We start from the raw sequence: 20317 nt of genomic DNA on the forward strand, positions 1-20317 counted from the left end.
TAATCAATCAAACGGTAAAAAAAAACGGTTCTTATTCTCTTGCAGTTCCTTAAAACAATTGTTCTGGGACGGATCAAAAACACTCATATATGAGAAACAGAGTTTCTGACAGAGCTGGTAGGGAAGAGTGTGACTCTGTCGAAAGCGCTCGCAGCTGTTTTTGCGATAACAGCGGGCGGCTCTGTGACTGCGGTAGGAAGCTCACTGGGGCTTGACCCTGTTGGTAATGGGCAGGAAAGCGGGGATGAACTCGACTTGTGTTTTACTCTTTTAGCCATTAGCCATTAACCTCTCTTGAGCTGTGGTACTGCGGGAGAAATGAGGCATGCAGGAGCACTGGGAACATTGAGAGTCTTAAGTCACAGATGCTGAAAGATTAGCAGGTCATTACTTCTACTGCACACTAATATGGAGATCCAGATATTAATACAGTTTGTGAGGTTTTAGGTGGAGAAACTTGATCGTTCAATTGACTGAATGAAAATATTTATACATGTTCTTAATTTGCCCACTACACTGGTTAAAAACTGAAGCATAAATGAGGAAAAAAGTAAATAAATAAATATTTTGTAACTATGAGGAATATATTTACTTTATTTTTAGTACAGAAACATTTATGAATGCAATAAAATGAAATAGAGATGTGATAAAATAAAGATACAATAAAGATTCAATCAATCTTGTATTCACATAGAAGAAAAATGCATTAAATCTAATAAATTATATATATATATATATATATATATATATATATATATATATATATATATATATATATATATATATATATATATAAGACATATAATAAAACAAAATAAAATATCATAACAATAAAAAATACATTTTGGCATTTATGTTGACTATTTTTATAATAAAAATATGTATTTATATTTGTTGAATACTGTATTTGTTCAATATATTTATACTTTATTTGTTTTCAGTCACCCCACTATAATAGTGAAAGAACAGCACATATGAATATATGAACATATACGAATAAAATAAAATAAAACAAAATAATGAGTAAAGTACAATATATAAACTGCATTTATGCTTGTTTTGCCCATGTTCATCTACCCAATGCAGCAAAGCACTATAATTAGATCAAATAAACAGATAATAAATAATAATCAGATTTTATTATTATTTATATTGTATTTGCATTAATTCTCTTCCTGCACACCACCATACAAATCAGTAAGTGCTAAGATGTTTCAACAAATGCTAAAAACATATGATTTGCTCTAGTATGGAAATGGTGGAGTAGAGTGAACTGGACACAGCTGTACTAATTTGAGGCCATAAGGAGAAAATACAGCAGTTTAACATTCACTCATCACATGTGACCATAATTGAACATGACTAACTCACTTAAGTTAAAAAGAAAGAAGGTAAAAAAGAGGGGAGGAGTGTCAGAAGATTTAGAAATAAACAGGAAAAGACACTCCAAAGCAGCTGCAACAGGACTTATGCTGAGCTTGGGCTCCACTCTTTCACCCTAAATCCTGTTTTTGACAAGCTGTCACTTAATAAATCCGCAGCAAATCCCAAACTGTCTGACCGGGAAACACAACACAATATTACTGCAAACATGTACTGACTGGAAAATTATTTTGAAATTACTCTTAAAACACTAATTAGCAACATACTGGATTTGCTAATTCGTCAAGAGTCATAAAATTTTCATTTTAAAACCGCTTTGTTCTATTCTTCAGCTTGTTACCATTACACATTATTACCATTTCACAACACTTCTGTTGGTTGCAAGTCACTATTTTCAAGTCATGGTTAACATACAGTACAGGATATAAACAAGTGAGATCTTTTATAGATAGTCTCTAATCTTTTTGTAAGTTTCTCCTATTTTACTTAGCAGCAGCATAATTATTATGTAAAATATGAACACACTAAATATTCAGAAATAAACATATCTTTAAATATTTGAACATTTACAAAACTGTAACTTTTATCAAATTCAAAGGTTCTTACAAGATTAAAACAATAAATCAGACAAGACTAAAAGTGAACACATGGTAACCTCAAAACTATAAAGCACAGATCACAACAATGCGGACAAATAGATTAAAAATGCTTTCAGAAAAAAAGTTGACTGCTAATATCATAGGAAAGTGTCTCCAATCTCCAATAATAGAAGGGAATTTAAAATGTGTTAGTGTTTACTGCAGATTTAATATATCAATGTCATTTAAACATGTTAGTGTTTTCTGCAGATTTACTAATATCTAAAATAAAAACTTATTGAAATTTGTTTTATACTAAAATAATATCGTAGAAGAAAATGTGTTGGACATACTGTACGAAAGGGAACTTGCAAATACAGGCTTTTTGCCTAAATTTAAGCTTAAACAATTTATGAAAGAACACATACGAGATTTAAAAATACAAAATTACTTTTAATTATTTTGCACTGAATATACCGAACATACTGTAACTGAACCGTAAATAAGTTGTACATTTTAAAGTTAATCAAGTAGAGAAACTTAATTTAGTGAACAAGAAATCAAATGCACCCTTAAATAAATTTTTCAGCCCTATTTATACCGATACCTGCCAACATTTGCCTCTAAAAATCCAGGAGACCGGTGTGGGGAAGTGGGGTCTGAATAACACTGTTGAGAACCGGGTAAGTAACGGCACTGTTATGGAGTGGTTACTATATTGTGGAGCAGGTTTCACAACTGTAGGTGTGAAGATTTTGGGGTAAAATTATTGGAGTTTTCCAGGAGAAAAAACAAAACGGGAGGGTGGTGGGAGATGGGTCTGAAATACAGGAGACTGCCAGAAAACATGAGTGTTGGCAGGTATGTTCATACCATGAATTTGAAAATAGGCATGGCGCGATAACCAATTTCAAGGTTTACCATGGTTTGGAAAAGTCTAAGGGCTCTATTTTGATGGTCTATGCACAAAGCGCAAAACGCAGGGCACAAACACTTTCAGGGCGTGTCAGAATGCATTTTTACTAATAAAAGGACGGAAAAATCTGCTTTGCGCCGTGGCGCATGGTCTAAAAGGGTTGGGTTTATCTTCATTATGAGTTATAGGTGTGTTTTGAGAATAAACCAATCAGAGTATCATCTCCCATTCCCTTTAAGAGCCAGTTGCATCGCGCCATAAGAGCATTTGCTATTTACATGACGTAAAGTAAGTGTGAGTGTAAAAACTGAGCATTTTACTAGCAAGAAAACAGTTAAACAGAGCATCTACCGTGCGAGAATGACAGATAAATGATCTACTTTTACTTTCGCTCTCGTGGATAGGGAAACCTTTACGCACAGACATCAATTAGCCCATGATTAATTATTTCATTTGTTAGGCACAAATATTTGTTTCAAAACTATTTCTAAATTCAGTTCTAATGTCCAGCAAACAAATAAATGTACAATAATAACCAAGTGTGTTCAAAAACCTGAGTAATATCCTAAAACACATGCTGTGCCCCATATGGTTTAAAACCTGCAGGTGGGAAAATATAAGCTTGTTTTTAATAAAACAAATATAAATATGAATATAATAAATAATACTGCTAATAATAATAACATTACACAAAAGCAAATTGCCATGAATGAACTGAAAAAGCCTCCCGAGATGAAGAAGGCATAAAAGATGTGGTTTTTCATATTTATGTAGGCTAGAAAATAATGTTTTGTAAAATTTAATCCTTAAATTTATATCCTAAATATATTCTTATTATATCCTATATAAGCGAGGTGCATCTCTGCGCTGGACTTTAGACCCGGTTTGTTTTGATCTATTGAAAAATCCATTATAGTTTCTCAAAATAGCAATGTGCCAGCAATGCGCCTCAGAACGTCTTCCTTTTTAGACCAGAACGCCAATGAGCGCACATATGGCGCAACGCCTCAAAACTACTCTTGAACCAAGCTGAAACTAGAAAAAAACTATTGCGTCACGCCTTGCGCCACATTGCGCCAGGTGTGTGTGATAGGGCCCTAAGTTTTAAAACATTTTCTGTTATACCGTTTTTAAGGTATATATTTAAGTTTTTTGTGTGTGTGTTGTGAGACTATTTTCGTTAGATTTTAGGGCAACAATATCTCCACATCAAAAGCTATTGGTCAGGCCGCGATTCAGCTAACATCTGAAAAACAAATCGCTAATAAACCAACATCCAGCATGCTATAGAGCTGAACAATGCAGTGGCTTGACTTTACATCCAAAGATGAGAAAGATCTCCAAAGAAGTAAAGAAATCTGTGCTTTTGAAACTAATGAAGACAGCAGAAGTCAATGATTTACTGTAGTTTAACTATTTAGCCTGACATGTTTACTGTTCCAAAGTAAATTAAATGTTTATAAAAATCTAAATATATTGTTCAACGGGGGGAAAGTTGTTGTTTTTTACCCAGACATTTAATATATATATAATATAATATATATATAATATATATATAATAGAATATATTTTAGAGCAGTAATCACAAAACTGTGAAACTGTGATATTTTTATCTAGGGTTATCATACTGTCAGAGTTTTACACCGGCCCATGTCTATTTGACAACTACTTAAATTCAGACTTTTCACATTCAGCTTCTCTATTCAGTGATGAACTCATCCTAATGGTGATGTGAAAGCATTTCTATTTATTTTGGGATGTACCGGTGTGAGTGTTTTGATTGGTCGTGTGCTTTCCTGCGGCACAAAACTGCAGTGTTGACTATAATCAGGCAGAGAATAGACTCCTGTAAGCTGTGATTTCATGCTTGTGGAGATGCCGAAGGGCCAAAAATAGAGCTCAAAATCCACATTCAAGCAAGCACGCGCACAAACACAGCGTTAAAGTACAGTACCACGTGAAATATTTTCAGTCAGACACACACTCAAATGAAGTGACTGCGCTGCTCTGTTAATAGAGCAGTCTTGGAGATAAACAGTGACTGCATCAGGTGTGAATCACTGGCCTACAGGCAAACACGGCTCACTGCGTCTACATGTAAACCTGCAGGTGACTCACCAAGCTCTCTGGGTAAGGATAAAGCTGTAGTTTCCAGGACAACCTTAACCCGTAGTGCAGGAAAAATGCCAGAGGAAAAAGAGCTGCGGCAGTAGATGGAATACTACACTCACATAAATGAACACTAGGAGGAGGCAAATAGGAAACTAATGACCTGTTTGTCCAATAAATAATATAATATAATATAATATAATATAATATAATATAATATAATATAATATAATATAATATAATATAATATAATATAATATTGGGATATTACATTTTTCTGCAATAAATAATGCAATATGAATTGATTATTTTCTGGGGAGTCTAACAGTATTCATGTATACAAATTAAATTAAAGCAATGCAAACAAAAATGCTTTTCTTACTTTGCTTTGTCTCATTTCTAGTCTGAACATCTAAAAATTCTTAGAGCAAGTAAAAATATGTTTTGTTTTCAACATCAGAACAAATCAGTAAAAATTAAGAGCCTTTGCTTAAACTTTCTGCTACTGGGGTAAGTAAAATAATCTTGATTTTGCTTTGTAATATAGATAGTTAAACTAGACAAAAAAACTAAAATTTTAAAGTAATTATAAGTTGTATTTTTGCATAAATCATATACATTCTGTATAAATACAGTGATTAAATACACTTCTGTAGCTCCTGGTCAACTAAATTTAAAACTCAACATTGCAAATCTTTGCGATGTGACTATTGTGGATGTGCAAATTGTGATATCGATACTAAAACTATAAATCTGCAGCCTTACTGAATATAGAAGGTCTAGTTGTAGTGTGGTAGCAATATTGTCACATGACACAAGTCACACACCAGAAGTAAATCGTGTATGTACATTGACAACTCGAGGCTTTGCATATATACCAGATGAGCACATTCTATTCATGAATACTATAATGTTTTTCAATGTAAAACTAAGCAGATGGTGCGCTCTGTTGTGTGGCAATAATTTGAACAGTGTCCTGTCTGCCCAAAATGTGTAGTAAATCTGAGGCAATTCCTACACAAAAATTTGCTTGATTGTCTGTTAAATTCAGAGATCATGAAATTCTGGAGGGTCTGAATAAAGGTATTGGTGAGCATTAAAGAAAAACATTGTTACTCAAATAAAATAAAACTCGTTGCCAAGAAAACATGAAAACACTTTGCGAAAATATTTCATTAGTTAATGCATTGACTCATTTTATTCAGCAAGGAGCAATACATTTATTATAGTATATCTTAAGATTCATCCAGGCAGAATGTTAGACCATGGGGCAGCACAGTGGCTCAGTGGTTGGCACTGTCGCCTCACAGAAAGAAGGTCTCTGGTTCGAGTCACGGCTGGGCCAGTTGGCATTTCTGTGTGGAGTTTGCATGTTCTCCCCGTGTTGGGGTGGGTTTCCTCCGGGTGCTTTGATTTCCCCCTCAGTCTAAAGCAGGGGTGCCCAAACTCGGTCCTGGAGGGGCGATGTCCTGCATATTTTGGTTCCAACACCAATTAGACACACCTGAACTAGCTAATCAATCTCTTTCTAGGTATACTATAAACTTCCAGGCAGGCGTGTGGAAGGAAGTTGGAACTAAACTATGCAGGACAAGGGAGCAGAGTTTAGACAACTCTGGTCTAAAGACATGCGCTATACAGTTGAATTCAGAATTATTAGCCCCCATTAGATTTTTTTTTTTTATATTTCCCAAATGATATTTAACAGAGCAAATTTTCACAGTATGTCTGATACTATTTTTTCTTCTGGAAAAAGTCTTATTTGCTTTATTTCGGCTAGAATAAAAGCAGTTTTTAATTTTTTAAAATACATTTTAAGGACAAAATGATTATTCCCTTTAAGCTATATTTTCTTTTGATAGTCTACAGAATAAACTATCGTTATACAATAACTTGCCTAATTACCCTAACCTGCCTAGGTAACCTACTTAAGCCTTTAAATGTCAAGTTAAGCTGTATAGAAGTGTCTTGAAAAATATCTAGTAAAATATTATTTACTGTCATCATGGCAAAAATAAAATAAATAAATTTTTAGAAATGAGTTATTAAAATAATTATGTTTAGAAATGTGTTGAAGAAAATCTTTTCTCCATTAAAAAACAATTATGGGAAAAAAATAAACAGGGGGGCTAATAATTCTGACTTCAACTGTATGTGGATTGGATTAAATAAATTAGCTATAGTTAATGATTGTGTGTGTGAATGCAAGAGTGTGTGGGTGTTCCCAGTACTGGGTTACGGCTGGAAGGGCATTCACTGCGTAAAACATATGGCGGAATAGTTGGCAGTTCATTCCACTGTGGCGACCCCTGATAAATAGAGACTAAGCCAAAGGAAAATTAATGTTGGAACATGTTTTTATATAATATTATTACTCAGCTGTCTGGAGGGGAATACCAAAAGTATGTTTTCATACCAAAGTATGTTATTCCTACATAACAACCTCTGAAACAGGCTCATCCCAGTACTACATGTTTTAATGTACATTTACTAATGTTTTCACAATATTTTTCATCATTAGTTTGTTTGCTTATTTATTTAACTAATGCTAATAAATAAAACATTATTGTAAAGTCTACTGAAATGTCTAATTTTCATTTAGCTTAAACCTAACATACTAGAATAACTAATAATAAACAAAAGAAATAAAAACTAATAAAATAATACTATACTTATCTATTGATTTAATCCATTGTGCATAGAGTGTACTGTGTCTTAAATATTTATAATATGTTTTATATAATTATTAAATTATTATTATATTATATTCATTATATGTTTATGAACATTTCACATTATAATCAAAAATCCTGCTCTTTTAAACTAAATGAATTGCTTGTTTGAAAGTAAATTGAGGAATTGGAAAATTGATTTTCGGTTTCATGACTTCATGTAGTGTAAACAGTGAGTTTTCTCCAATACGTGCAAACCATGAGTTAGAGAGCAGATTATTTACATCAGCCACCTGCTGATTGATTTTTTTCCTCCATCGATTTGCAGTTACTAACCGTTGCGAGGACAGGCGTTGTGAAGGTTGATGTCTAGAGAGCAGGGCTTGCGTGTGACAGCTGTAGCCACTGACTCGTAAGGGTTGTCCTCATCCTCTGGTAAAAACACATCCAGTGATGGAGAATGGGCAATTTCAACACATCGCTTGTCCTGCAAACAGACAAGATGACAGAAAATAGAGTCATAACAGATAAATATATAGGTAACACATAAACACATCACATAAAAGGCGATACACGCAATAAAAAGAGTGGGGAAAAAACAATCGGTATCCAACTGAGAGTTCCTCCCCACCTAGACAAACTATTTCATCTCAGAGGCAGAATGACAAGGATAAACATCCACCCATGACATCCTTCTCCATCATCTTCAGTGAAACATTGCCATCACCTCCCGCTGCCTGTTTGTCTTTATGGGTGCGACGCGGCAGGTGTGTGAGGGCAACCATTTCTCAAAGTAAACACAGCGCAGGCCAAGCTGCCCTCATTGTCATCGCACTTATTTCCCATGAACCCCATCGATTTTTTCCTCAGACGACTATTACTCTAGCCGTCAGTCCCAAATCCTGCATCACACAGAAGGCTTTAGACACATTCATCATGTACCGAGCACAAGGGCAAGGCCATTCGTCACATGGGATTGAAAGAAAGACCTTTGTCTGTGTCTTTTGACTGATGTGTTTATGATGCAGCCATTTAGTTAATTCCTTATGGACAAGATCAAGATCAAGTCTTAGATTAGGGTAGGTTAAATGGCTCTTTCGATTCTTACAAACAGGCCCTACTGAGTATGTGTGTGTGAGTGAGAGACCCTGGACCATATAAGTGTTAATAAGTGTCAATTTTTGAAAACTGAGAGTGCTTAGCATGGTCAAGACGATCTGCTGCAGTCCAAACCAAGCATCAGAATCGGAAATAAATATGATTTAAGTGACTTTGAAGGTGGCAGTGTTGTTGGTGCCAAAGGCTGGTCTGAGTATTTCAGAAACGGCTAATCTACTGGGATTTTCACGCACAACCATCTCTAGAGTCTCACTGAGAATGATCAGAAAAAGAAAAAAAAGAAAAAATCCAGTAAGCTACAGTTTGGTGGGTGCAAATGCCTTATTGATGCCAGAGGTCAGAGGAGAATGGCCAGACTGTTTCGAGCTGATAGAAAGGTAACAGTAACTCAAATAACCACTCGTTACAATTGAGGTATGCAGAAGAGCATCTCTGAACACACAACACTTCCAACTTTGAGTCGGATGAGCTACAGCAGCAGAAGAACACACCGGGTGCCACTCCTGTCAGCTAAGAACAGGAAACTGAGTATCATCGACCGTGTATCATCATCTTTAATAGTGTGGTTACTTACGCATTAATAGGGTGTTTACTCTGGTTAGTTGCTAGGTGGAAACTAAAGTGGTCTGGTTGGTTACTTGGTGGTTGTAAGTTGTGTTTGCTAGTGAATAATTGTGAATGCCACTACTAGACTGCTGAGGGGGTCATCAAAGTCACCTGACTACTTACAATGTTATTGCTAAGTGATTGTGAATGGTGTTTGCCTAAGCAAAGATGGTCCAATGATGCTAGATTGCTGCAGCTCACTGCCAGGGTGATGTTTGTTTACTTTTATATCTGTAAAAAAGCGTTTTAGAAAGTATCTTGCTGTTTGTGACAATATTTTTGAAATGTTGGCTTGTGTTTTTTATAAGACTCATAAAAATAGTACAAATTAGCTTTTAGCACTTACAGTATCTTACCCTAGTAGTTTGAGACCACACTCAAAATGTAGCTTAAATTACAATGAATGCGAGTGAAAGAGAGAAGCTAAAACTGCAAGTTGCTTTTTTACCCCACACAGAGAGCGTGACATAAAGAGATGAAGTTCTACCATGCAATTGTATTTAAAAATATTATCATCTCAAAAATATTTAAGTACACAGATATATTTAAAACAAATTTCCATCACTTTTACAAAAGAATTGTGATTTATTTGCTTTTTAAAAACTTTTCCACCAGGTTTTCCACAAACTCTGTTACCATAAGAACTAGGTGGTTACAAGGACCTATGCAAAATGGCATACAGCAAATACTTTATTGCTAGAGTGCAAAAAGTGCTCGTTGCTAAAGTGTTTCTAGAGTGGTCTACTTAGTTTCCATGATATTTCTATGTTACTGTGAGTTTTGTTTGACTATGCAGTAATTTAAGTTATTTTTATGTTATTGAATTGATTGCTTAGGGACTTGGTTAGTTGCTAGTGTCTTGCTAGTGGATTATTAATGCATTGTTTGGTTATTATGAGACATGCCATCTTCTACAGAAGTCGGTGCCATAAAGCTAGTTGTAGTCGGTTGCTATGGTTTTCTCTTCACGATGGTGCTACTATGTGCTTACTAAGGCACTGGTAGGTGATTGTGAGTGCAGAAGTGTTCCCCATAATGCTAGGGAGTCTCTTATGCCAGAATGTTACAGCTGGCCTTTTTATACTATCTGAAGAAAGTGTGAGTGGTCCAAAATGTCATTCCTATAATTCTAGGGTGTTCTGGGTGGTTGCTCGCTGGTAGAAGTCAAAAAGTCAACCCATAATAGGAATGTAAAGTTTAAAACTTACAGTCAGGAATGTATTTTAGCAAAACTTTATGTCATGTTCTATCAATTCAGTCTTTGTAAAAGTTCTCCTTTACTCCGGCTTACTCTAATGATCATTTCCCCATCTCTCTCCATTTGAGCCACACTGAATGAACACAGGCCCTCCAAAGATGCAGACATCAACAGACAGGTGAGAAAGAGAGAAAGAGAGTGAGATTAAAGCCAGGAACTTACTTTTGGACCTTGTGTGTCAGTTTTAATAGCACACTAAAGCGGGACAGAGGAGACGAGCACACGCCGAGGAAAATACTCTGAGAGCAGGAAGGAGGGGAAATGGACAGGCTTTGAATCAGTGGTTTCCTGCGTTATATGCTAGCATGCTCCAAACCACCCACTGCCTGAGGGAAAAAGCTAAAGCATTGTTAAGCATGGCAATTAGCTTTTACTAGAGACATTTACATTGATGGTGCAATATGAATTACGTTTTTTGTCATCCTAACCCTAAATGGCCTGGAAGGTTTTTTTTGGGATTGCAAAAATCTTAATTAAATAACTGACTATTGATATTAATTCATATATCTAATGACAGTTATGTTTTAATGACAAGATAGTTTTTTTTGTGAATTGTACTGACATTCCATAGGTTTTCATTGATTTATATTGTACAAACTCTATTTTACATTGCTCAACCGCAACCCAACACCTAACCCTACCCCTTTCAGGAAACTTTACAGTTTTACTTTCTTGAAAAAAACACTTATAAGCCTTTTGAAAAAAATGAACATCAGCAATATCCTCATAATTCACCATTCCCTTGTAATACAACTTGTAAACCATTGTCATTATACACATTAGTGTCCAGATATGTGAAAAAACACAAACACACTCAAACTTATGATGAAAATAAGTTTGTTACCTCTTAATCTCTTGCAGATCTTGATTTCTTGACTGTGAATGAGAACTCAACCCTTCAGCGTACAAACAAATTACCCTACTGCTTCTAATGTCCGATCACACTACAACTCTTGTTCTCTTTCTCTATCTCTCTCTGACTACAGAGACAGGAACTTATTTTTTTCCTGCAAAGGAAGACTATAAAACAAACAGAAGCCGTCCAGGTCAGTAATTAGCGTGCTGCAGTTGCTGGACTCGGATCCGAATAGGAAATCTCCACGGACGGCCCTCAGTCACGTCTACAATCTGCATGTGACTGGGGGCCTGACAGACTTCACAGCCAGCTTAACTCTCGTCCTTTCTCCCTTTCGCATGTTCTTCTTTCATCAGCTCTGTTTGCTTTGCTTTTCTTCAAATGTACCCCGAGTTCTGTCACTTCTGCCTCTTCTCTCAGTTGATACAGTATCTGATCTGAATGGCCAGTGTCATTTCCTGTGCTTTTTTCTAATCTGAGCTCTGCATATTTTGGAGGAGGACCTCGCTGCATAAAAGGGCCCTCAGAGACCTTCTCAGAACAGATAGAGGGATTGATATAAAGCGAGAGAGGGAAGATAAGTTTGGTCATGTGCTTTAGAGGAGGGCTTTTGCATGCTGAGATGATACCGGCGGGGGGAAGGAAGTCACAGAAGTTCACTGATACAGACCTCTGGTTTACACAATTTTGCTGCAATATGCTTCGCGCTGAGGCTTCGTTATGAACTTAACAGACAATAAGGGAAGGAACTAAAAATAAATAACATCAGTGAGATAAAGTAGCCAGTTTAGGACAGTCATTTTTGCTGTAAAAGACTTCCAGCCAAAATAATCTAATTTTGCCTGATACTGTAAATGACACAGTAACTACTATAGATGAGAGAGAAAGAGAACACAAAAAGAGAATAAAGGGGAACAAGGGGAAACATAGCAAATGGAAGTAGAAACCCTGTGGAAGTTGCTTCCAATTTGTATTCAATTTTTCCTATTAGACACCTTTACGGATTTAGCACCTGCTCTCGGTGTAACTATGAACTCTGTGATGTGCTTTTTCAATCCATAGGGATAAGGGTACATCTGCAGGTCAAACATAAATTTCTGAGAGGATCATGAAAGCTCTGTTTAGTCACTGAATCCAGTCAGTTTCCAACATGAAAAATGATTTTAATCACACAGTTTTGAGGGTCAAATTTTGAGTTAAAAATAAGTCTATTCTATTGCTTTTTTATAGCATGTTTGTGGCAGACAGCATACACTATTATGTTGCTTGTAGCATCATACATTAGGAAGTCTCTCGGTAAAACACTACCTGTCAAAAGACCCATAAAAACGACAAGATCCATCATTATTTTGTTCCTTATTTGTTTTCATGAAACAATGTTTTGAGTACTGGCATCATGAGAACAAAAGAAAAAAAAAGCTTGGCATTTCTAGCAGACAGAGTTAAAGCACTACAATATGATGTTTAGATGGTTTCAAATTTAAAAGAAGAGAGATGAAAATAATAAACTTTATTACATACAAATTAAAAGTATATACTTATGGCAAAACAAGCCACCTGAATGGTTTCATTTTTTCCACTCTTAAGGTACATTAGAAGTATACTTTTTTATCATTTTAAATTTTTGGCAAAAGGTCTGACAAATATTAATTCTGCATAAATGAACAATGAACAAAACGACAATAAAATACCAAAATAGACTTTATGAATTCAAGGCTCGTAGACTTTTCCCAATCCCACCCTGCCTCTCTCTCCAACTTCGGTTTCTGTCAACATACTGTCCTATCATAACAGGCAAAATGCCAAAAATAAATAAAATAATAAAATAAAATAAAAAATAACTAGAACTAGAATAATAGGAACAATAGTGCAATCTCTGACCTGACTGGACAAAAATCTGTCATGTGCAGGATGAGTAATGAGTAGTAATGAGTAGAGAACACACAAGTCCAAATGCACCCAACCCGGTTTGAGCTGTGATCGAACCGGTGATTCTTTGCATGGGAGTCGGTTGCTCTAACAAAAAGGCTAAAGACCACAGCCTCTAGTGTCTGTCACTAGAGCATCTTTAGAGGTCAGAGAAGTGTGGTTTACCTGCAAAGCACTTCGCTAGCTGGCCTGCATTACACTTAACCCTAAACCTCACTCCCATTCCTGGCGAGCCTCCATGTGTAACCAACCAGTCCTACTGCACCCATCACGCTGAGATGTTATCGAACCGGCTATTCTTTACATGGGAGTCAGTTGCTCTAACAAGGAAGCTAAAGACAGTTATCTCTAGCGTCTGTTGCTTGAACACCTTAAGAGGTCAGAGGAGTAAGGTTTACCTGCATAGCACTTCTCTACCATACGTTACAGTAGTTTAATGCATTTTAGAGGAAAAATTTGTAAACTTTTAGTAAGCAAACTAAAAAAAAAAACAAGAGAGTGATGAGAGAGTGACAGACTAGACAAGCAAAAAGCAGGGGAAAAGACTAAGCAAGTCAACCCCACACACACACACACACACACACACACACACACACAAACACACACAAACACACACACTGAGAACAGAATGTCCACAAAGAGCCAGTAGGAAGACCGGAGGCATTTTGAGCTCTCAGTCCTCCCGAGAAGTCCAAACCGTCACTGCCTTATCAAGCACAGCCTGCACAGTCTGCGAGATGCTAACATTCATTAGCTGCCCTAATTATCTCTCAGCACCTAGGAGGAAACGCAGAAACCTTCTCGTTAGATGAAGCCACTGTCTGGGTTGTGAGTCATGGTGGTACAAAAGAGATTATGCTGCACTGTGGGAGAAGAAGAGAAGGAAGATGAAGATTAAAACAAATATGACGGAGGAAACATTTAATGCAATCACTCAAGGGAACCTGCGGCTTCGGAATAACTACACTCAAGGCTTTCCTTTATATTATTACAGCGCAACACCCGAGCACTTAACAACGATGGCTTCCAACGTGGAGACCCACCAAAAACAGCGGAAGTAATGATGCCAGTCGTTCATACAATTTTAATGCCACACAAATTGCTTTTAAGGGCACAACCGCACCAACAAAAGCATAGGAACATTTCACTGTGCTTGTCGCTTGGTGGTAAATAACATTTTATAACTGCAGTCGCTGCTAAAACAACTTTATATTTGTATAAATCATCCATTAATAAGTTTTCATGTTGAATCCCGCTGTATATTTATATGCAGCATAGCCCGTGCTCAATCCATCTCCTCTATTTGGCTTTAAACGCCTCATAAAATACGATTGGTCGTTTAGGATTTTTATCCCGGCACTGTTTTCAGAGTGATCTTTTAAAGAGCGAGCAGCGGCCCTGATCGCCTCCTAAATCACACTGGGCAGTCAGTGAGAGCCAGGGACATAAGTTTCCTTGCAAACACACATAAAGCTATTCTGCTCAATTAAAATGGACAACACACATGAAAAACTTCACTTCCCGCAGTTCCTGATTAGACATAATTAGTGGCTTCTGTATGGGAAAGAAAGTCATCGAGCTGGACTAGATCAGCCAAATTACTTCTATACAAGCAGTGAAATGCAGCAAATTAGATGTAATAGATGCTGTATGCAAACTGAGGAAAACAATAGATTAAATTATATGGACAAAAAAAAAAACAAGCAATTCCTGCTCGCTTGGAATGAAACAGATTTAACAATGGTGACTAGATTTAGTTTTCTGATCTGTTAAGCATTCTGCTATTGTTCGAAAAGTCTGGGCTCGATAAGGTTTGTACTTGTTTTAGAAAGAAGTTTATTTTTGCTCAATAATGTCTGGATTTAAAACATAGGGAAAATTAGCGTGAGATTAGCATGAGAGCACAACCACATAAAAAGGGCAGATAGGATTAGAAAGCTCTGAACATGACCTACTGACAATATGAGCAAATGAACAAAGACACAGCGGCTCATCCTCATAATGCTCCATGCAAGCCTCTTTTAAATCAGAAAATCTTGTTGCATGATATAAATACTCTCCCTGCATAAATTTGGTGGTTGAAAGAGAAACTATAATGTACAGGATAAGATCAGCCAAAGAAAGCACAGTGGCCATTCCTTTTAAATGTTGTTTCACTATATAAACCCTGAAACTATTTTTAATAATAAAAAGGGTCTGTGTTGTTGCAACCAGTTATTGAATCTGCAAGATACTAGTAAACAAAAAGAGTAAAAACAATAATATTAAGAAATTATTTTAGTATTATTACTCTAGTCTTATATAATCTTCTTAATTATTCAGAAATCATTATAATATGCTCGTTTGTAACTCATTTCTTGTCATTATCAGTTAAGAAAACATTTTTTTAAAGAGGTGCTACTTTCTGTTATGCTTCACCTTTTGTAATAGTAGTGTATGAATCAACTGTCCTCAGTGGCAAAAGATGAATCTCAAAATCATACAGTGACTGTTGGAAAGGGGCTACATATGCAAATGCTGCATATAAAAAAGTGCAGGACCAGAGGGATTGTTATATGGACATCTGATATATGGCCTTACTGTATATGAATGTTAGCTTTTTTTTCTTCTGGAGAAGGTCTTATTTCTTTTAAGCTTGTCTGGAAATCAACTTTTACAGTGAAATTATCCATTTAAGATGTTTTTCTGGCTACAAAACAAACAATTGTTGTCTAATGACTTGCCTAATTAACCAAACTTGCCAAGTTAAACCAATCTACCTTTAAGCCTAAACAATGAGCATCTTGAAAAAATAACTAGTAAAATATTACGCAATGTTTCTAAAGCAAAATCATAATTAAAGCTAAAAAATATGGCCGGAAAGAGATAAAGTAAATTAGTTATTAGAAATTAGTTAATGAAACTATTATGTTTTTAGAAAGAGTTATTAGCCTACCTTTGATTTTTTTTTTTCAAATGATGTTTAACAGAGCAAGGACATTTTCACAGTATGTCTGATAATATTTTTTCTTCTGCAGAAAGTCTTATTTGTTTTATGTCTGCTAGAAGATAAGCAGTTTTTAAACAGAAATTGGGGAAAAAAATAAACAGGGGGCAAATAATTCAGGGGGCTAATAATTCTGACTTTAGCTACATATATAAATATATATGAAGAGTTCAACGTGTCACCATTACTCAGGTGTGATTTTTTTCACAGACTTCAACAGAGTGTAAAAATCTTAACCGTTCTGTGGGTTTTGTCTATCAAAACTTATCCTTATTTTGCATTTTCTATTGTATTCAGGTCAGGTGATTTGCTGGGCCAATCTACAGCTTGATTTTCTTTCTCTGAAACCATTTAAGAGTCTCCTTGGCTGTGTTTTGGATCATTGTCTTACTGAAATGTCTACTTTGGTTTCATCTTCATCATCCAGATAATGTAAATGTTCAACTGAAGCAGCTAATATTCATTTACAATGAGAAAGGCCAAAGAGTTGCTGAAGAACTACTGTGAGATTTCACTGCCTTTCTACACTTCCCTTTCTTTATGTGCTAAATAGTCATTTCATTTTATTACACAATTAAATTAATAAACTAATTACATTTGTTTTCATTTCATATATGCATTTCTTTAGTTGTTAGCAACATCTGGTGAAAATTTCAAGTTAACGGCACCTTAAGAAATATATTTTCTTAGAAAAATTGTGATGTTTTGAACAATTATTTCCCCACTCTATATATGAATTCTATGTGAAAGTTGACAAACAAGTGACTCTTAAATACCTAAAAAAACACAACTTAAAAACAGCAGTGCACCAACAAGTTAATATGCAATATTAAGATTAATCAAAGGTAGGTCAACTTCAGGAAGAACTTGTATTTGTAGATTCATATGTTTTATCCTGCGGAAAATATCATAATACAGCATAATTCCAGGGTTCCAAAACTATCCAGAGGTGTTTGTTTGTACACAGCAATTTTATCTGCAGAGAAAAGCATTGCAAAGCAGATGCTACAGATGGGAACGCTTACTCTGATCTGGAATCACAAGACGTTCTCAGCATCAACATTAAAAGCATGTTTGCTGACTGCAGCATTGGGAATAGAGGCAGAAAAAAAAGGTGTAAACTGAAGAAACAAACATGAATGCTCAGCCCCAGATTCCACACGCAAAATGTGACGTAACAGAAAATGATGGATGGTGAAAACTACAGTGGATTAAGGCAGTTGTTTTAGTCAATTTTGAGACGTTGGCTTTTCATAGTGTTTTTTCTTTTTTTGTTTAATAGAAAGACTTCAAAGCATTTAATAAAAATAAAAAAAAACATCCCAAAATACACTCGTGAAGGGTTTCTTCTGTCACACTTTATCAATTTGCGTCTGAAATTTTCAGTAAGTAATTACAAAAGCCACTTCATGGTTTTATAAACATCCCTGTTCTAAAGAGGTACATGACCGGTCTAAAGTTTGGGGTCAGTAGGATTTTTAAATGTTTTAAAATAAGCTTATCCTGCTCACCAAGGCTGCATTTATTTAATTAATAATACAGTACAAACAGTAAAATTGTGAAATAATATTTCACTATAAAATAACTGTTCAAAAGTAGTTTATAATGTAATTTAATAATTTATTCCAGTGATTTAAAAAATAAATTTTAGGTTTCATTATTCCAGTCTTTAGTCACATGATGCTTCAGAAATCACTCTGGAGTAATCATTTCATTTTAAACTACACACATTTTTTGGGGTATTATATAATACATACATTGGAGGTTATTGGGGGTGTAATGAACAGATTCCTTAAAGAAAACAGATTCCTGAAATCCTCTCAGTAAGTTTTTTCCAATATATATATATATATAATAATTTTGACCCTGACTGCATCCGACATTCAGATTTTGTGCTAAAATGGTATGCAAATTAGCATGTTTAATGAAACTCATTTGCATATTTCAACATACAATTTATTCATTTATTAATTTTCCTTCGGCTTAGTCCCTGTTTTATCAAGGGTTGCCACAGCAGAATAAACCGCCAACTACACTGGCATGTTTTACGCATCTGATGTCCTTCCAACCACAATAAACAGCATTAAATAAAAAATTATAAAGCAAAAAAAAATCCAAAACAGCTCATATAATCAATAAAATGGGAAAATATAAGGATAAGTAATACTGTAGTTATTTTTGAACTCTATTCATCTTCAGTGTCTTGCCTTGACAAATAAGGCAGGCAGAGGAATGCTGGAGAAGAGCCTGAATGAGCCTCTCTCTCTCTCTCTCTCTCTATCTCTCTCTCTTTTTCTCTCTCTCTTTCTCTGGATGTTTGCTCTGGATGTTATTGCGCAGTGCTGTGACGCACCTGTTTTGATGGAGACTCAGATCTGTCAATTGGGAAGTGGGTGGAAATCCCACGCCATGCACTTTATGAATTCTGCGTCTCCTAGCAACTACGAATCGGCGTGTTTCTCTCTCCCTGCGGAGGAGAGCCAGTGACGGAGTTCAGCATTGCTTTTGCTGGGGTGCAGAAGAATGAATCGCAGCCCAAGGAACCCCGATCCAACCCGCTGGCACCTTCACCAGCCCTGTTTCCATGGCAGCGGGAGGTCTCCTCACATGGCGCAAGTGGGCGGATGAGCGTGTGACATGATTACACTTCCTGTGGGATAATTAAGACTTCCTGTCTGAGGGATGGGAATCCCTCTTGCTCATTCTAGCATTCTGAAGCCCACATTCAAAATATTAACATTTCCTCATCCGTCGTTTCATGTGCAATCAGAATTAAAGATGAAAAGATTATATTATTCTTTTTGGTGGTCAGGAAGACTTTGAAGATCTACACGGTTGGTTGGGTTAATCTCAGATAGCAACATTCCACAACTTTATATGATGAGTACTGATCCTACATTCTCCTTTAAATATGAATATAAGCATCATGCAGGATAAATGAGTACAACCCTTACAGATCTTTCCATGGGATGCTATACTAAACCAAAAACTAATCAAACAAAAACAAAATTAAGGTCATAGTGCAAAAGTTACTACACCCCAATGAATATGTTAGGGAAAAATATAAAAAATAAACTAAATTTCAATACCTAGAGCTAAAAAAAATAAATAAAATTAAAATAACAATTACCCCCCCCCCAAATATCTAAAACAGTTCATATAATCAATAAAATGGGAAAATATGAAAATAACTATTAGTTATTTTTTAACTCTATTTAGAAATAATTTCACTTGAAACTACATTGAATAAAAAATATTCATATTTTCTTTAAAAACAATTAATGAAAAAAAAATTAAACTGACCCCAAACTTTTGACTGGTAGTGTGTGTGTATATACATACACACACACATATATGAGCAATATCAAACGAGTAGCAGTGCGATATGGCTGTATATCGGCACTGGTGGGAAGCGTGCGTTGTGGCCGAGTGCCTTAGTGCGCCAACCAGTGCCGATATACAGCCATATCGTACTGCTATGAGTGTAATATTGCGTTTATACAACAGCTTGATCACGACACGGATTCACCCAAAACAAAGGCCATGTGGATGCAAACATCCCTTGCTAAGCCATGATTTTACACACATCATGATCATAGGTGGCAGCAAGCAGGCTTTTACGTCAGTGGCCTCTGCCGCAAACACCTGATTTACGGCTGTTTCACAGATCCTTCTGTTTCTGTTTACCTGAAGCTGAAGTCAGAATTATTAGCCACCCTGCTTTTATTCTAGCCGAAATAAAACAAATAAGTTTAATAAAATTTTCTCCAGAAGAAAGCATACTATAGGAAATACTGTGAAATATTATTTGCTTTGTTGAACATTATTTGGGAATATTTAAAAAAGAAAAAAAAAATCACAGGAGGGCGAATAATTTTATCATTTCACTGTATGCAAAAACAACA

At 35.7% G+C, this 20317-nt stretch overlaps 1 protein-coding gene across 19 annotated transcripts in view; it reads right to left on the minus strand.

Annotated features, from left to right (window-relative positions):
* The window catches only part of anks1b (ankyrin repeat and sterile alpha motif domain containing 1B), a 315281-nt gene that overhangs the window by 190906 nt on the left and 104058 nt on the right, over positions 1-20317 (minus strand). For 17 of the 19 annotated variants that reach the window (XR_012401619.1, XR_012401620.1, XM_021475055.2 and 14 more), the window contains one exon: positions 7995-8145. Coding sequence is in view for 15 of the 19 variants with exons in the window: in XM_021475055.2 (XP_021330730.1) it covers positions 7995-8145 (151 nt within the window). In the remaining 4 variants the exon portion in view is untranslated. Of the gene's footprint in view, positions 1-7994; positions 8146-11485; positions 12058-20317 lie in introns of those variants that run through there. The other 2 variants (XM_073946413.1, XM_073946415.1) reach the window with 1 other exon arrangement.

Source organism: Danio rerio, chromosome 4 (genome assembly GCF_049306965.1).
Source record: "Danio rerio strain Tuebingen ecotype United States chromosome 4, GRCz12tu, whole genome shotgun sequence".
Taxonomy (NCBI): Eukaryota; Metazoa; Chordata; class Actinopteri; order Cypriniformes; family Danionidae; genus Danio; species Danio rerio.